This window comes from Bos grunniens, chromosome 7, assembly GCF_055505025.1.
Source record: "Bos grunniens cultivar Pamir isolate PY7600 chromosome 7, Bosgru_T2T1.0, whole genome shotgun sequence".
In the NCBI taxonomy this organism is placed as follows: domain Eukaryota; kingdom Metazoa; phylum Chordata; class Mammalia; order Artiodactyla; family Bovidae; genus Bos; species Bos grunniens.
This window is the reverse complement of record NC_141171.1, coordinates 100,100,055-100,118,223: the sequence shown is the minus strand read 5'-3', so window position 1 is coordinate 100,118,223 and position 18,169 is coordinate 100,100,055. Positions and strand designations below refer to the sequence as shown.

At 35.4% G+C, this 18,169-nt stretch overlaps 1 protein-coding gene across 1 annotated transcript in view; it reads left to right on the top strand.

Annotated features, from left to right (window-relative positions):
• ST8SIA4 (ST8 alpha-N-acetyl-neuraminide alpha-2,8-sialyltransferase 4) overlaps window positions 1-18,169 on the top strand; it is a 103,577-nt gene that overhangs the window by 41,536 nt on the left and 43,872 nt on the right. Inside the window, exon 4 of the mRNA XM_086413267.1 lies at window positions 508-801. Coding sequence (XP_086269393.1) covers window positions 508-801 — 294 coding nt within the window. The remainder of the gene's footprint in view (window positions 1-507; window positions 802-18,169) is intronic.

Sequence of the window (18,169 nt, the reverse complement as noted above, 5' to 3'; positions counted from 1 at the left end):
TAACCTCAGGGTACAGAAAAGCCATCTCCACTTACATATGTTTAGAAACTTGTTGAAATGACTTAAGCTTGACAAGTGGTGCAGGTTAGACTATCAGGTCAAGTGTGTTTTACTTACTTCCAGAACAGCATGTGGCTTAGACTGCCTACTTCATGGCAGAGCTCTTATGAATTTACCATCATAAATTCCCCTATTAGAAATTCATATCATGTGGTTTTATGAAGATAATAGCAATAAGTATTCTTCAACAACAGGTTGTATTAGTATAAATGACAATTTGAGCCCCATTATAACCCTTATTGAAGACAGTACTGTATTCCTGAAAGTGTGATGACTTGCTGAGAATGTAATTTTACCAGGCAGATTATGTTTTTTTTCTCTACCTAGTTAAAAAAACTGAAAAACGAAAAACATGCTCACTCCGCTTTTTCTTTTCATGAATGCCATTTTATAAGTGAATGCTTCGTACTTACTTTTCATTTGTCCATTAATTTTTTCCCTCTTCAGGTGTAATCTAGCCCCTGTGGTGGAGTTTGCTGCAGATGTGGGAACTAAATCAGATTTTATTACCATGAATCCATCAGTTGTACAAAGAGCGTTTGGAGGCTTTCGGAATGAGAGTGACAGAGAAAAATTTGTTCATAGACTTTCCATGCTGAATGACAGTGTCCTTTGGATCCCTGCTTTCATGGTCAAAGGAGGAGAGAAGCACGTGGAGTGGGTTAATGCGTTAATCCTTAAGAATAAACTCAAAGTGCGGACTGCCTATCCATCACTGAGACTTATTCATGCTGTCAGAGGGTAAGTGTCTGCAAAGGACCAGTCTGTCTTTGGCACAATGGTGCGTATACCTACACAGTTTCCCTAGACCAGAAGGAACTTCAGTAATTTATATATATATATATATAGTTTCTATTGTTTTATTCTAATGGCTACTCTGCTTACCAACTTGAATTTTGTTTACCTACTATTTTATTTTAGTGCTTCTCTTCTTTGAAAAGGCAAACATATGATCTTGGCGCTTACTTTTATCTGCTTATAAACAAACTACTGATTTTTATATGTTGCTGCATTAAAGAATAATAAGAATTCATAGTATAATTTGATGAATTTGGGGTAAAAACTATGAACAGAAGTGCTAGATAGCTAGTGGGCAATGTTGTGGAAGCCTAAATGTTAAATGTCTGTAAGAAGCAATTAAATCCCATCTGTAGTTAAGAGGCCAACCAGTGATAAAGCTGGCTGAGATAATATGCCTTAATGCTTCCCCACTAAAGTCACAGATGCCACTTTTATGGATTATGTCAATATTTTCGTTTTATTAATACAAGCTCAACAGAAAGACCTCAGGAGTAGACTCTTGTCTCAAAGTGGCAAACAACCAAAAGGCTAACTTCAGTCGTGCATACATATGTGTGTAACATGCATAACACAAAGATAAGCAATACTGTATATTTATTAAATATCAACTGAATGTCAGATACTGTAGATTCAAAATTGAAGAGCTGATCACTGCTTTAGAGGAATGCATAGGCTTTCTGGTAGAAATAGAGGCCTGTACAGTGAGCTAAGGCATAAACAATGATAAGGGGGAATATTGTCTGAAGTGTAGAATCTGTTCCTCATGTCAACAAAGAAGTCCTAAAAATCTAACATCTGAACTGGACTTTTAATGCAAGAAGTAATTTTTAAGAACTTTAAAGTGATTGTCAGGGGAAAAAAGAAGAAACCAGAAGGAAATGTTATTGCATCATTAGAGCAAACTGAGGCAGGAAAATAATTTAATGCGTTGTAAATTTGTGTAATGGAGTCCATTTTGGTGCAATAGGATACAAGATAACTTTTGTGATCTGGTTCGGAAGATAATCAATTTTATCCTTCGTGAAGCATCATTAGATATGTGAATTTAGGAGATTAAATCTTGTAACTGCAGACTCTATTGACAAGGAGAAGTGCTAGAGATACAAAGACCATATAGGCTTTTGTTCAATTTACTCATAAAATGATAAAAATGTGGAGCAAAGTCAGTGGACATGAAAAAGATGGGCAAGTTCAGGGTAATTGAATACAACGGACAGAAGTCCCAAAAGAAAAATCTTTCCAAACTCAGAGTTAAAAATAGCTTACTTTATACACTGTCATTTGGACTGGGCTAAGGTGTTTTCTGTTTTGTTTTGTTATTGAGATAATTTCCTTCAGGAATTTGTCATTTCTTTGTTTAATTCTTGAGACAGTTTTTTTTTTTTTTAATCGTTATTCTGCACACAATTAAATTGCATTCTTGCAATTAGATCCTGGTTATTCAACTTTCATTTTCTTGACATTTGGCATGAAGTTTTAACAAAGATAAAATACATGCATTCAGAAGATAAGTAATTTTTTTTAAGTTACTGATTCCTGTAATTATAGATTGAGTCTGAAAAAAAAAAAAAGATGTGTTCTTAATAGAGAGAAACTTCGTAATGTGTTGTGCTAGGAACATATCTTTTTAATTTCTTTATTAATCATGTGTATTGCAAATATTTTTTCCAGTCTGTGGTTTGCTTTTCACTCTCTAAATGTTACCCTTTGATGTACGGGAATTTAATTTTAACAAAATCTAATTTGGGCTTGCCTGGTGGCTTGGAGGTTAAAGCGTCTGCCTCCAATGTGGGAGACCCGGGTTTGATCCCTGGGTTGGGAAGATCCCCTGGAGAAGGAAATGGCAACCCACTCCAGTATTCTTGCCTGGAGAATCCCATGGATGGAGAAGCCTGGTAGGCTACAGTTCACAGGGATGCAAAGAGTCGGACATGACTGAGTGACTTCACTCACTTCACTTAATTTAGTCTATATTTTTTCCTTCATTTAAAAATTGTGATAAAGCACACATTCCAGAAAATCTACCATCTCAACCATTTTAAGTGTACAATTTAGTGGAATGAAGTGCATTCGTTTTGTTGTACAACCATCACTACTATCTGCATGCAGAACTCTCTTCCTCTTGCAAACTGAAACTCTTTATCTTACAACAATTGCTCCCCATTCCCTTCTCCCCCCACTCACTGGCAGTCACCATGCTACTATCTGTTTTTATGATTTGGACAACTTTAACTACTTTATTGGAGAAGGCAATGGCACCCCACTCCAGTACTCTTGCCTGGAAAATCCCATGGACGGAGGAGCCTGGTAGGCTGCAGTCCATGAGGTCGCTAAGAGTCAGACATGACTGAGCGACTTCACTTTCACTTTTCACTTTCATGCATTGGAGAAGGAAATGGCAACCCACTCCAGTGTTCTTGCCTGGAGAATCCCAGGGATGGGGGAGCCTAGTGGGCTGCTGTCTATGGGGTCACACAGGGTCAGACATGACCGAAGCGACTTAGCAGCAGTAGCAGCAGCAACTACCTTATATGAGTGGAATAATACAGTATTTGTCTTTTTATGACTGGCTTATTTCACTTTGTGTAGTGTCCTTCATTGTTTCTTATAATTTTCTTAAGTTAAAATTTGTTTTGTCTGACATTGGTATAGTCACTCCTGTTCTTGTATTACTGTCTTTTGTTTTTTAGTATTTTGTGTGTCTATGTGTGTAGTGAAACATTTGAATTTCTTTCTCATTTCTTTTGTGTGTATTCTGGAGCTATTTTCTTTGTGGTTACCATGGGGATTTCATTTGAAATCTTAAAGTTATAACACTTTTATTTGAATTTATACCAGCTGAACTTCAGTGACAAGCAAAAAGTTTTGTCCCCACTACTTCCCATTGTTGGTGTCACAAAATTATATTTTTATACATGGTGTGTCCCAAAACATAAACTAATATTTTTAATGCGTTAGTATCCTAAATTATGTGGAAAACAAGATTTAGATATAAACCAAAATTATAGTAATCCTAGATTTCACACTAACAATTTTTAATGTATTAATCTCTTAAGCATGTAGAAACAGATGACAGTAGTTACAAACCATTGTTAGAATAATACTAACTTTTATAATTGCCCATGAATTTACCTTTAGTGAAATCTTTATTTCTCCACACATCTTCTTTTTTGATGTGTTAAAGTTGAGTATCACTGATTCATAGAAAAGCAAAGAAGTCACTCTGTCCTGTCTTACACACACACACACACACACACACACATATACTCTAACACATTCATATACATATATGCTTGCATGTACACATCCATATACACATACATGTACATATACATATACACATTCATATACATATATGCTTGCATGTACACATCCATATACACGTATGCATACATATACATATACACACTCAGGTTTCCCAGGTGGCAGTAGTGGTAGAGAACCTGGCTGCCTGCCAGGAGACATAACAAACTCGGATTCGATCCTTGGGTCAGGTTGGGAAGATCCCCTGGAGGAGGGCATGGCAACCCACTCCAGGGTCCTTGCCTGGAGAATCCCATGGACAGAGGAGCCTGGTGGGCTACAGTCCAAAGGGTCTCAAAGAGTTGCACACGACTGAAGTGACTTAGCATGCACACATACACATACACTAGTGATATCTTAGGATTAAATACAAATATTTTTAAGTACTCCTTGATTGTAGGAAACTAATAAGAAAATTCAAGGTTACTGTGAATGAGTACTTTCCCAATAGACTATTTTTCGTGCCGTTTTATGTTCACAGAAAAATTGAGAAGATGGTGCAGAGATGTTCCATATACTCCCTGCCCCCACACATGCATGGTCTCTGTGGTCAAAATCTTCTACCAGAGACCTACATTTGTTACAATTAGTGGACCTGAATTTATAGATCATCACCCGAAGTCCATACTTTATACCAGAGTTTACCCTTAATTGTACATTCCATGGTTTTTGACAGATGTTATATGACATGTATCCACCATTATAGTATGATATAATGTTTCCTTGTCCTAAAAATCATATGTGCTCAGACCGTCATCCCGTTCTCCCATGAACCCATAGCAAGCATTGATGTGTTTACTTTCTCCATAGTTTTTTGCCTTTTCCCAAATGTCGTATTGTTAGAACCATACAGTATGTCACCTTTTCATATTGGTGTCTTTCACTTAGTAGTATGCATTTAAGTTTCTTTTCATATCTTTTTACCGCTTGATATCTCATTCCTTTTTTAGGGCTAAATAATGCTTCATTGTTTTGATGTACCAGTTTATTCTTTCATCTATTTCTTCTAAGTTTTAGCAATTATGAATGAAGTAATAAAAACATCTGAGTGCAGGTTTTGGAGTGGACATAGTTTTCAACTCATTTGATTGCTGAGTCTTATGCCTGGAATCCCATGGATGGAGGAGCCTGGTGGGCTACAGTCCATGGGGTCGTGAAGAGTTGGACAACTGAGTGACTTTACTTTCACTTTTCACTTTCATGCTTTGGAGAAGGAAATGGCAACCCACTCCAGTATTCTTGACTGGAGAATACCAGGGGCAGAGGAGCCTGGTGGGCTGCCGTCTATGGGGTCGCACAGAGTCGGACACTACTGATGCGACAGCAGCAGCAGCATGATAAGAGTATGTTTGGTGTTGTAAGAAATTGATAAATTGTCTTCCAAAGTGACTGTATCATTTTACACTCAAACTAATAATGATCGAGAATTGCTGTTGTTCCACATCCTTCTCTGCATTTGGTGTTTTCAGTTTATATTTGGGTGATTTTGGTCATCCTAATAGGTATATAGTGATACCTTCCCTGTTAGCTCAGCTGGTAAAGAATCCACCTGCAATTCAGGAGACCCTGGTTCGATTCCTGGGTCAGGAAGATCTGCTGGAGAAGGGATAAGCTACCCACTCCAGTATTCTTGAGCTTCCCTTGTGGTTCAGCTAGTAAAGAATCCACCTGCAATGCCGGAGACCTGGGTTCGATCCCTGAGTTGGGAAGATCCCCTGGAGAAGGGAAAGGCTACTCACTCCAATATTCTGGCCTGGATAATTCCATGGACTGTACATGGGGTCTCAAAGAGTCACACGTGACTGAGTGACTTTAACTTTCACTTGTTGTTTTAATTTACATTTCTTTTATAACATATGATGTGAAGTGTCTTAGAATATGCTTATTTTCCACCTACATCTCTTCTTTAATGAGATATCTGTTGAAGTCTTTGGCCCATTTTTTTTATTGGAGAGTTTCTTTGTGTATTTTGGATAACTATCCTTTATCAGATATGTCTTTTGAAAATATTTTCTCCAAGACAGTGACTTGTCTTTTCATTCTGTTCCCATTGTCTTAATGAAGTCCAGTTTATCAATTATTTTTTCATTGATTGTGCTTTATGTGTTGTATCTAAAAGTCATCACCAGTCCAAAGTTATCTAGATTGTCTTATGAGTCATCATCTAAGAGCTTTATAGTTTTTCATTCTACATTTAGATCTATCATCCACTTTTAGTTAATTTTTGTGAAGGGTCTTGAGTTCTTTATCAGGAGTCATTTTTTAATGAGGATGGCCAATAGTTCCAGCACCATTTCTTAAAAAGACTGTCTTTGCCTTTTTGTATGAGTTTTGCTTCTTTTTCAAACATTACTTGACTACATTTGGGGGGGGCGTCTATTTCTGGGCTCTTTAACCGTTTCATTTGATCTATCTCGTCTGTTCTTGCCAACATCATATTGTCCTGAATACTGAAGCTTTATGGTAAGTTTGTTTTTTTTTTCCCCTCAGTTTTATTTATTTTACTTTACAATATTGTATTGCCTTGAAGTCAGGTAGTGTCAATCCTCTGACCTTATTCCTCCATCAATATTGTGTTGACTATTCTGGGTGTTTGCATCTCTGCATGAACTTTGGATTTGTTACTTTATTCCCTAGGTTCTGGTTTTTCTTTCTCCATTTACTGACAACAGCAAAACACTTAATCAGAGGAATGATTGAAATAGGGCATTTTCAATAAGTTAGAATCTAGATAGAATTACATATCTTTAACAACAGTAAATTCACATAGCCCCTTTGCATGTATTTTAAACATAGAAAGTGCAAAACTTTTTACTAATTAGTTCATCAGTCCTCTCCTTTTATGTTTGTCTTATTCACTTTTCTTCCATAAACTTTATACATATAAAATATCTCACCATTTTCTAAACATTTTATTGCAAAGAACAACAAAGTCAAGCTTCTGACTACTAGTGAAGTCCGTGATATGCTTTCTTTTAATTACTGTACTTTAGGTATTTTTGACAAGACTTATTTTGTATTCTCCAGAAAGAACTTAACTTGCTACTTTCATGCTTACACAGCAGCGTCTTTCCCCTCAAGGTCAAGTTCTCAACTGTGGCCTAAGGTATAAAAGGTAGCCCTAAATGTACCTTTCACCTTTCAAGTCACATTGGAAATTTGTACACATGATGTTTGTGAAAGGTTGTTTCATTTATGGAACTAATGGAATTAACACATTGATTCATGCAAATGTAGCATTTCAGCATAATATTTGTACTCTACAAAGTTACTGAGACTCAGAAAGAAAATAAGGAAGTGGGGATAGTGATGAAACAGAGAAGATTCACATGATATGAAACCATGAGCAAACTCCCCAAAGATATATTCTTTACGTATTTTTTCACATGTCTCTGAAACCCTGTGGTTAATACAATTCAGGAAAATAGTTTAGAGAATTTTGTGTCCGCTATGGATTATTAGCGTTGTGTCTCATGAGAGGTCTTTCTTGCAGTCCATGGATTTTATGATGCACGTCATCACAGTATTAAAATGGAAAGCCTCTTCCAGGTACTACAGTTACAAATAGAAATTTTAAATGATTTGGAAACCAAAAAAGTCCTTGAACACCCATGAGAATCATTTAGTTTCCATATTGTCAAGCTTCATGATTTAAATTTTTTCCTTTCTGAAAATTATGATGGCTTACCAACTTTAAGCATCAAATTAATTGTACATGTTTTAAAGCTCTGAAAATATAACCATCAATCACAAAATTTGATATGGTTTTTAATGTATAGCCATTCATCCCAAGCCATGTTAAGTGAAACAGGAGGGGAAAATATCTCTATTTTCTAATTTTGAAACAGTCTTACAAAATAATGAAAGAGTAGTCTAATGGGGAAAATTGTAAAAATAAACTATAATTACAAATTAAAGTGAATACATCAATGTTACACTGGTTTGGGATTGCAAGCTGTTCATTTGTATTTATTCTGACGCTTCACATGTCTAATACTCTTATTACTATGTTGTAATTTCCCTTGTGAAGAATGGAACAATTTTCCTAAGACTTTAGGAGTGAAGAGGGAATTTTTAAACTTTAAAATGACGTTGAAATTTAAAAAATGTGATTACAAAATATAAAAATCAAGGTTTCTTCTTTATATATTGAAAGCAAAATTATCAATGTATAACCTGAAATCTGAAAAGAATTTAACCCAATAATATGATTTAATATGCAATTCAATTATTCTGTAAGATATATTAAATATATTTTTGCAAAATATATATTAGGCAAAAAATTCTATTTTTATAATTACCAAAATGATTTTTAAGGAAATGATAAATTCAATTCATACATATTCTTTACTATTTTATGTGAATCCTCTTTATGACTTTCTTCCTTAACTTTTAGCTGAGAATATGTATCTACCCTTGTATTTGAGAAATATTCCAAATGATTTTTTTCTTTGAAGGATAATTTTGCAACTACAAAAGAAATGTGCAAATGTGAGATAAGTTGACTATATGACTGCTTTAAATTTGCTTGGAATTAAGAATTTCTATTTGAAATGCTTGGGATAACCCTCATGACCTACAGCAATATCATTCAAATTGGAGTTCACAGATGTATTTCTCAGGTTCTGAGAAAAAATACTTATTCTCTTTAAAACATGTTTTTATATTGATCCAAATTGAGAACACTGGCTTACAGAATTTTTAAAAATTACTTAGGAGTTTGACCTCCAAAGACAGTCAAAACAAACCCTTCTTATTCTGACCATAGACAAGACTGTTTACAATCTGGAGACTCAGATTTATATTCTATAAAATGTGGATATTGACATAAATAATCATCGAGATCCTTTGGGCTTTGAGTTTCACTGGTTCTGTTCTTTAGTTTTCTTACTCACATGAATATTAAAAATGCCACAAACATTTGTACTGAATTTTCATAAATATCCTCAGGAATATCCTCTCTATAACCTTAAGGGAGGCATCATTTAACTTTTGATTTTCACAATAACTGAGGTAGCTTTCTAAAATACTCCTGCTTTAAAGTCATTTGTCTAGGAATTTAAATATTCTTCAGGTTTTTCAAGACCAGAATTAATTAAGAACCTCATCGGAATGTTACACACACACAAACACATTCATATACACACATAAATATGTATGTGCATATATGAAGATATAAAAGAGATCATTATATATATTTGTTATGGGGCCATTTATCTATTGAATTATTCTTTCTTTGATTTCTGCAGTTATTGTTAAAAAGCATAGATCTTTCTATAAATGCAAATTATGGAAAATTATTTCTGGAGAAGTGTTTATTTCTTGCATACTTGAAAAATAAAAGTAGTGTTCATATATGCTGTATATACATACTCACAAAATACATTCTTATATAATACAATATATAATACATTAAAATATATTAATATATTATTAATACCTTACATATATTTACTGACTAAATAATGTGTAATACACTGTTTTATATATACATATATAAAGTACAGTATACTAATAATACATATGTAACAACTTATTCCATGCAGGTTGCTTTGCTAGACCTTGTGTGTGTCAAACAATACTCAAAAATACATTGTCTTACATTGCTTAATATACAGCAGACTCCCATTCTGTATTTATATTTTTGGCATTTATTTTGCCATCTTGAATTATTATTTCTAGTAATTTCTTCTTGTGTTGAAGGACTAAGTTTCCTTCTATATTGTTCTGAGTTCAGTTCAGATCAGTTCATCAGTTGTGTCTGACTCTTTGCGACCCCATGGACTGCAGCACGCCAGGCCTCCCTGTCCATCACCAACTCCCGGAGGTTACTCAAACTCATGTCCATTGAGTCGGTGATGCCATCCAACCATCTCATCCTCTGTCATCCCCTTCTCCTCCCGCCTTCAATCTTTCCCAGCATCAGGGTCTTTTCCAGTGAGTCAGTTCTTCGTATCAGGTGGCCATAGTACTGGAGCTTCAGCATCAGTCCTTCCAATGAATATTCAGAACTGATTTCCTTTAGGATGGACTGGTTAGATCTCCTTGCAGTCCAAGGGACTCTCAAGGATTTTCTCCAATACCACAGTTCAAAAGCGTTAATTCTTCGGCACTCAGCTTTCTTTATAGTCCAACTCTCACATCCATACACGACTACTGGAAAAACCATAACCTTGACTAGATGGACCTTTGTTAGCAAAGTAATGTGTCTGCTTTTTAATATGTTGTCTAGGTTGGTCATAACTTTTCTTCCAAGGAGCAAGCATCTTTTAATTTCATGGCTGCAGTCACAATCTTCAGTGTTTTTGGAGCCCAAAAAAATAGTCTGTCAGTTTCCACTGTTTCCCCATCTATTTGCCATGAAGTGATGGGACCAGATGCCATGATCTTCGTTTTCTGAATGTTGAGCTTTAAGCCAACTTTTTCACTCTCTTCTTTCACTTTCATCTATAGGCTTTTGAGTTCCTCTTCACTTTCTGCCATAAGGGTGGTGTCATCTGCATATCTGAGGTGATTGATATTTCTCCCAGCAATCTTGATACCAGCTTGTGCTTCCTCCAGCCCAGCGTTTCTCATGATGTACTCTGCATATAAGTTAAATAAGCAGGGTGACAGTATGGAGCCTTGACATACTCCTTTCCCTATTTGGAGCCAGTCTTTCATTCCATGTCCAGTTCTAATTGTTGCTTTCTGACCTGCATACAAATTTCTCAAGAGGCAGGTCAGGTGGTCTGGTATTCCCATATCTTTAAGAATTTTCCACAGTTTGTTGTGATCCACACAGTCAAAGGCTTTGACATAGTCAATAAAGCACAAATAGATGTTCTTCTGCAGCTCTCTTACTTTTTTGACAATCCAATGGATGATGGTAATTTGATCTCTGGTTCCTCTGCCTTTTCTAAATCCAGCTTGAACATCTGGAAGTTCATGGTTCTTGTACTGTTGAAGCCTGTCTTGGAGAATTTTGAGCATTAATTTGCTAGCATGTGAGATGAATGCAATTCTGCAGTAATTTGAGCATTCTTCGGCATTACCTTTCTTTGGGATTGGAATGAAAACTGACCTTTTCCAGGCCTGTGGCCACTGCTGTGTTTTCCAAATTTATTGGCATATTGAGTGCAGCACTTTCACAGCATCATCTTTTAGGATTTGAAATAGCTCGACTGGAATTCCATCACTTCCACTAGCTTTGTTTGTTGTGATGCTTCCTATGGCCCACTTGACTTCGCATTCCAGGATATCTGGTTGCAGGTGAGTAATCATACCACTGTGGTTATCTGGGTTGTGAAGATCTTTTTTGTACAATTTTTCTGTGTATTCTTGCCACTTCATCTTAATATCTTCTGCGTCTGTTAGGTCCATACCATTTCTGTCCTTTATCAAGCCCATCTTTGCAAGAAACGTTGCCTTGGTATTTCTAATTTTCTTGAAGAGATCTCTAGTCTTTCTCATTCTATTGTTTTCCTCTATTTCTTTGCATTATTTCCATTATATTATTACTGAAATGTTTAAATAACTTGAATTTTTCTTCTTATTCAGAATATAAGATATATTCTAGTTTATCTATATATTTCATGATCAGTAAACTTATTTCTTGATTTTTTATTAAATAATATTATGTTGAACAATGGGATATCACTTAATATAACCTCCCAAATTTCTCAGAGTTTTGCTGAATCATTAATGTTTTCTTTTAGCATGCAGCCTGTAAACTATTATAGCTGAGTATTTAATTCCCAATGCAGTAAGCAAAGTCGTAATTCCTAGTTTGTGGATTTCAATGTAGGAAGGAACAACACGCCTTACAGAAATGATATCAAATGACATCTCTAGCTTACCCCTTATCTGTGTAGCTCTCTCTCTGTTATAAACTATTTCATTGGTTAAGTATACTTTTCTATTAAAAGAAGCACGTATTAGTTCCTTTGTTACAATGTATGACTTTCAATATGGTTCTTACAGATAAACACGTTGTATTTTCATACATGTTTCAGCATCAATGTCTATTCCAGTAAGACTAACACAAAAATACAGTATCAAAGACTTTATTTTCTGAACTTATCTTTTAGGTGTTAAAACCTGTCACTTTTAAATGAGTGTAAAGATAAAAGGCTATATAAAATTAGATTGATCCTCTGCAGGCTAAATTCATGTGAATGACATGTACTTGCAGAAGAAGTTGAATCAGACCAGGAATTCCAATAGAATCGTCGGTAAAAATATACACTGACATAGACCAATACTAGACTTCAGGAAACTTGAGTTTACCTCTGTTATACAAGTGGATTATTTTAGAGTATTGAATCAACTCAAAATTGTATAAGGAAAAGCAATTTTAAAAGACAGCTTTGAAAATGGAGACATTCACTCGGAACGCTTTCTGAAAATGGCTTACTTGTTTTAAATTTAGTTTTATGCCAAAAACACTTCCATATGGTTTCCATTTTGACTAATGAGCAACACAGCTGTAATACTTCTTTGTAAAACATGTATCCTTCTTTAATGCTTTTGAGCAGCTAGAAACTGCTTAATCGATATTTTAAACGTCATGATATTTCCATGATGGAATATTTCTTCCCTTCCTGGCAACTCTGATATCCACCCTTCCACATTGCAGGGTTTCTTGATATCTTAATCTAGTTGGCCTTGAGCTGTGGTACTGTTTTCTGGCAGCTTCCATCATTCATATTTTATTGTGGAATGTGACAGTATAAATAGCTTATATCTGAGAGGTCATTCATAGGTGTATGGCTCCACAGGACCCTGTGGGATTGCCAGCATGCCCTCAGCCAGTCTGTTTTCCAGTTCTTGATTCTTCTCATTGAGACTAAAAGCTTTTGCAGGGTATCTAGAGTACTTTTAGGGGAGTAGAGAATCCTTCATGGCACTCACTGATATTGACGTATTCTGGAGCTTCTCCTTGATAGGCATTTTTTTTTCTTTTCTCCACCTAGATCATTCTGCTTCTTCACTTTAAAGGTAAGAGCCAGTTGGACACAATTCCTCACTCTTGTCCCTTTCTCTCAAATTAACCTGGATGTCTTTTCTCTTCAGAAGGGATGTATATTTCAAATAGAACAACCATCAGAATGTATGATTATTTTTTATATTGTTCTCTGTCTTTTTATATTGTATATTTCATGAGAGAAAAGGTTGATTTATTCATCCCTTTGTATACCTAAGAAAAAGTATGAAATCCCTGTGTTCATTATATTGGGGCCTGGGGCCTGGGGCCTGGGTGCAAGGGGAAGGAGAATGGAGTCACGAAAAAGAGCCAAGTTGTGCTGAAAAAAGACTTTGTAGTTTTGTTTAAGGGTTCATTATTTAGAGCAAAGAAGCAAAGCAGCAAGCAGAAGGAGGAAATGACTTTTTATAATATGAATCTGGATACCACTGGGAATCACATTAACCATTCAGCTTATTTTGAAATAGAAGGAAATCATGGAAATAAGGAAGGCTTGAAACTCAAATAATGAGGTTAAAACTAGAATAACTTGTCTTTCCCACAATTTATTAATTAATCAACTGGTACACATCAAGAACCATCCTGTGCTCAGTATTCACAAAATTGTGAAAGCAATGCTTACTAAACTTTACCGACCTAAGTTGTTGTTAGAATGAAAATATAAGAATAAGTTCTAACTAAAAAGTGAACAGATCATAATAACGAAGTGTGACACGGGAACATTCAGACTACAAATTCATCCTGGCCACCTGAGGAATATTGTCTTTGTTCCATAATTTAGCAATTTAATGTTTTCTCTTGATTATTGTTTTTCAAAATCTCTCTCTGTGTGTATATACATATCTTTATATATATATATATATATATATATATATCTGTATATATATATGTATCTATTATTGTTTGATTATGATGCTTTCTAAAAGAAAATTGTTATTTAAAACATGTTAATGAAGGAAATAAATTTATTTTCATCATTTTAAAAAATTCCTATACTGACAGTATTCAGAACAAAGGTTTTCTCTGCTATTTTAAGAGCTACACAAAATATTCATGAATTTATTTCATGGATTGTGTTCATTACTTGCTTTTGGTTCTTTTATTTCCTTTCTACTCTGAAGACCCGATCTTGTAATGAGTGGTAGAAAATACAAAAATAACATTAGAAATTCCCTTGTTTCTCTGACCTTTAAAGAAAAAAGAACACGGATCACTATGCAAAATATGTCTTGAATTAATCTGCATAAAGCTATTCTAATTTAAGTTCAAGTGATCTAGCAGTGACTACATTCAGAGACTTCTTATATACATTAAAAAATTAGTTGTGAATTTTAAATAATAGGCAAATATATAATAAATTTTTAAGTAGTATGACTATATATTGTCTAAGTTTGCTGAGGAATGTAACTGAATCAAAGGTCCCATAAATCTTTTAAAAAATGTACAGTTTCTTGAAAGTGGTTAAGTGTTAGCTGCTCACTTGTGTCTGACTTTTTGCGACCCCATGGATTGTAGCCAACCAGGCTCCTCTGTCCATGGAATTCTCAGGCCAAGAATACTGGAGTGGGTCGCCATTTCCTTCTCCAGGGGATTTTCCCAAACCAAGGATCGAACTGGGTCTCCTGCATTGCAGGCATATTCTTTACCATCTGAGCAGTCATTTCCTCCAATTAGTATTGTACTGGGACTCTCACTTCATGGGCCTAAGTGAAGGTAAAATCCTGAGGTATTTTCTCCATTCTTACAAACAGATAGTTTTTATCATATCCTAAGAATTTTAGCCTTCTAATATGCTATTATTATCCTCATCCATAAATTAAAATTCTGTCTGTTTGGTAGAATTTTTATATATGCCATGAGGATTCCTCATCCCTCAAAAGATTTTACTTCTGTGCAATTTGAACAGATTTTTGTCTCAAGGAAAAATAACTACCTAAATTTAAGATATTCAGGAGAGAGCAGCTTAGATAAGCAGTAAGGTATACATAACTGATAAGTAATTTTTACTTAATGGCAAATTATTTGTTAGAATTAAAGGAACCAGTGAAACTGCTCAGTCGTGTCCAACTCTGTGACCCCATGCCTACCAGGCTCCTCCATCCATGGAATTCTCCAGGCAGAAATACTGGGGTGGGTTGCCATTTCCTTCTCCAGGGGATCTTCCGGACCCAGAGTCAAACCCAGGTCTCCCGCATAACAGGCAGACGCTTTGCTGTCTGAGCCACCAGGGAGGCCCTAGGAATAAAGGAAAGTAATCATAAAGGCCCAGTGAATATACATTGGGAGCAGCAGTACTGATATTTCTGTGCTACTGTTGCTCATACCCTGTCTGTGTGTCCTTATCCAACTGGATCATGAAGTTAGATCTCAGGTAAGGTTACTACAAAAAACTGTTGGTGAAAAGTCACTGCTCTGTATTGGATATATACCTGCTGCATTCTTGCTATTATGTGAGTTTTCAGCTCAGGACCTTGTTACCACAGCAATGGTATTATTTAGCTATATTCCCTGATTAAATGTTCCTGGAGAGATATCAGTCAAATACTAGTGTATTAAGAACTCACAGTCATTCAGTTCCGCCGTGCTTTAACTTTTAACCTCCAAACCGTCATCCAACGACCATGTTGGTGGTCAAATGAAACATGTTACAGAGATTAGGCTGGCAGTTGCTATCTTATCATTAATTCCTTACTAAACATGTAACAGGTTTTATTTCAGGCAGTATACATTTCCACTGTCAACATCAAATTGTTTCACCATAATGGAAGTATGTCCATTCTTTAATTGCTTGCTTGTCCTATTCTTTAATTACTCATTTAAAGCAGGCTTTTTGAAGAAATATCACCCTTTGATGTCCTTCTAAAGACAGTAAAGTCAGTGGGAGAATTCATTTCTCCTTCTTTAAAAGATAAGTAAAATGGTAAAGCTGAAGCTCCAGTACTTTGGCCACCTCATGTGAAGAGTTGACTCATTGGAAAAGACTCTGATGCTGGGAGGGATTAGGGGCAGGAGGAGAAGGGGACGACAGAGGATGAGATGGCTGGATGGCATCAGTGACTCGATGGACGTGAGTCTGAGTGAACTCCGGGAGTTGCTGATGGACAGGGAGGCCTGGCGTGCTGCGATTCATGGGGTCGCAAAGAGACATGACTAAGCGACTGAACTGAATTGAACTGACTGAATCAGGGAATAGTGCAATAAAGTAACTAGGAATTCTTGGATACTTAGCTTGTATAGGTTCCATTGAATGACTTACATGTACTGACTTTCCTGGCCTTTGTCATAAAATCAGAGAAATTGGCCAAAATTAATAAAGCTGTAGCACCGGCAACTGAGTTCAGATTTAGAGTTTCTTTATTTCAGGTACCCCATGATATCTTTTCAGTTCACAATTGGATGAAATTAAATAGCTACAATAATCATGTGACATTTGGATATTCTTCCATAACTTAAAATGCAAGGGATTCTATATTAATATGTTTTAATGATTTAGTCTAATAGAATCTAACTTTAGTTTTTCCTTTGCTTCAGTGAATCTTACTTAAAGCAAAATTATTACAGCTAAAGTCATGATTTTGCATTTTATTGCATTAAATCATCTTACTCATCTCAACAGAATTTTGTAAACTTTGTAACAGAAATTTATAGCTATATATAAGATTTTCACAATATGACAGCCTGATCTTATATTAAAGTATCTATTTTTCAGTAGAGTTTGGGAAAATTGTACAGTCATTATAAATACTTGGCAGTGTATATTTTAAAATAATAAAAAATTAAAGAAACAGTTGGAGTGGAAAATTGGAAGTTTCCCAAAACTCTCATCTTTGTTTTTGCTTCATGGTAGTCACCATTTAAAAAAACAACAACAAAAAAGAAATTGACACTGTAGAATTCATAGAGTTGTAGTCATATAACCCATGAGCAGGTCTCTGTTATTAAAAGTCACTAATAGGCAAAGTCAGCACATTTTGTAGTTTATTTAGCTGGAAAATATTTTCTTCTTTTTTCCCTAGAACAGATGCCTACAACAGTATTAACTGTCAGTTTCAAAATTAGTAAGCTGATTATTTTATGGAAAATAACACAAAATATGTTTCAGACAAATATTTTAGTAGTGTAAAAAGCATGGCATTCCTATCAGACTGGAAAAGAAATGAAATACAAAATTTTTCATTAAAAAGTTTAGATTAAAGTGGCAAAATACTTTAAATCACATAATTCCACATTTGGAAGATATGAACAAATGTTTTGGTGTGTTTACCCATTCACCGATTATAGATGCAACCTATGCCAGGAGCTGGGCGGGGTCTGAAACTGAAAAGAAAGCAAAAGAAGTGTGGGTTTCCTCTAGTGATGGATTCCCCTCCTGCTTTATCCAGAGATTCATATAAGGAAGAGACATGGTAAGTTGCAAACTCCAGCCCAAGGAATTTGGCAAATGCCTGGAACCCCCAGTGGGATATATGAGCTGAATGGACTCACTGAGCAGAGATGCACAAAACAGTTTCCAAGCATGATCAAAGGTTAACTAGAAGAGAATAGACCAAGAATTCACAGGAGTGCCTATTTGCAAATTGTCTAATAGCTAAATATTGCATAATAGTCCTCTTTTGAGAGAAATAAATAGAAAGATTTCAATAAGTTATGGCTTGACTTTTAATGAAAGACTATTCATTAGAATCCCAGCTTTCACAAAGCTACGAGATCCAAACAGTGATTTCACACACTAAATATTTTTCTAGAAAGGGATGGAAGGTGATAAAAGGAAACACGTATGCAACCTGGTAGCTCAGAAGGTAAAGAATCTGCCTGTAATGCAGGATATGAACAGAAAACACATCTGTTCATATCTTCCAAATGTGGAATTATGTGATTTAAAGTATTTTGCCACTTTAATGTAAACTTTGTAATGAAAAATTTTGTGTTTCATTTTTTGTCCAGTCTGATAGGAATGTCATGCTTTCTGCATTACTAAATGCAAAATCAAACCCAGACCCAGGGTTTGATTCCTGGGTCAGGAAGATCCCCTGGAGAAGT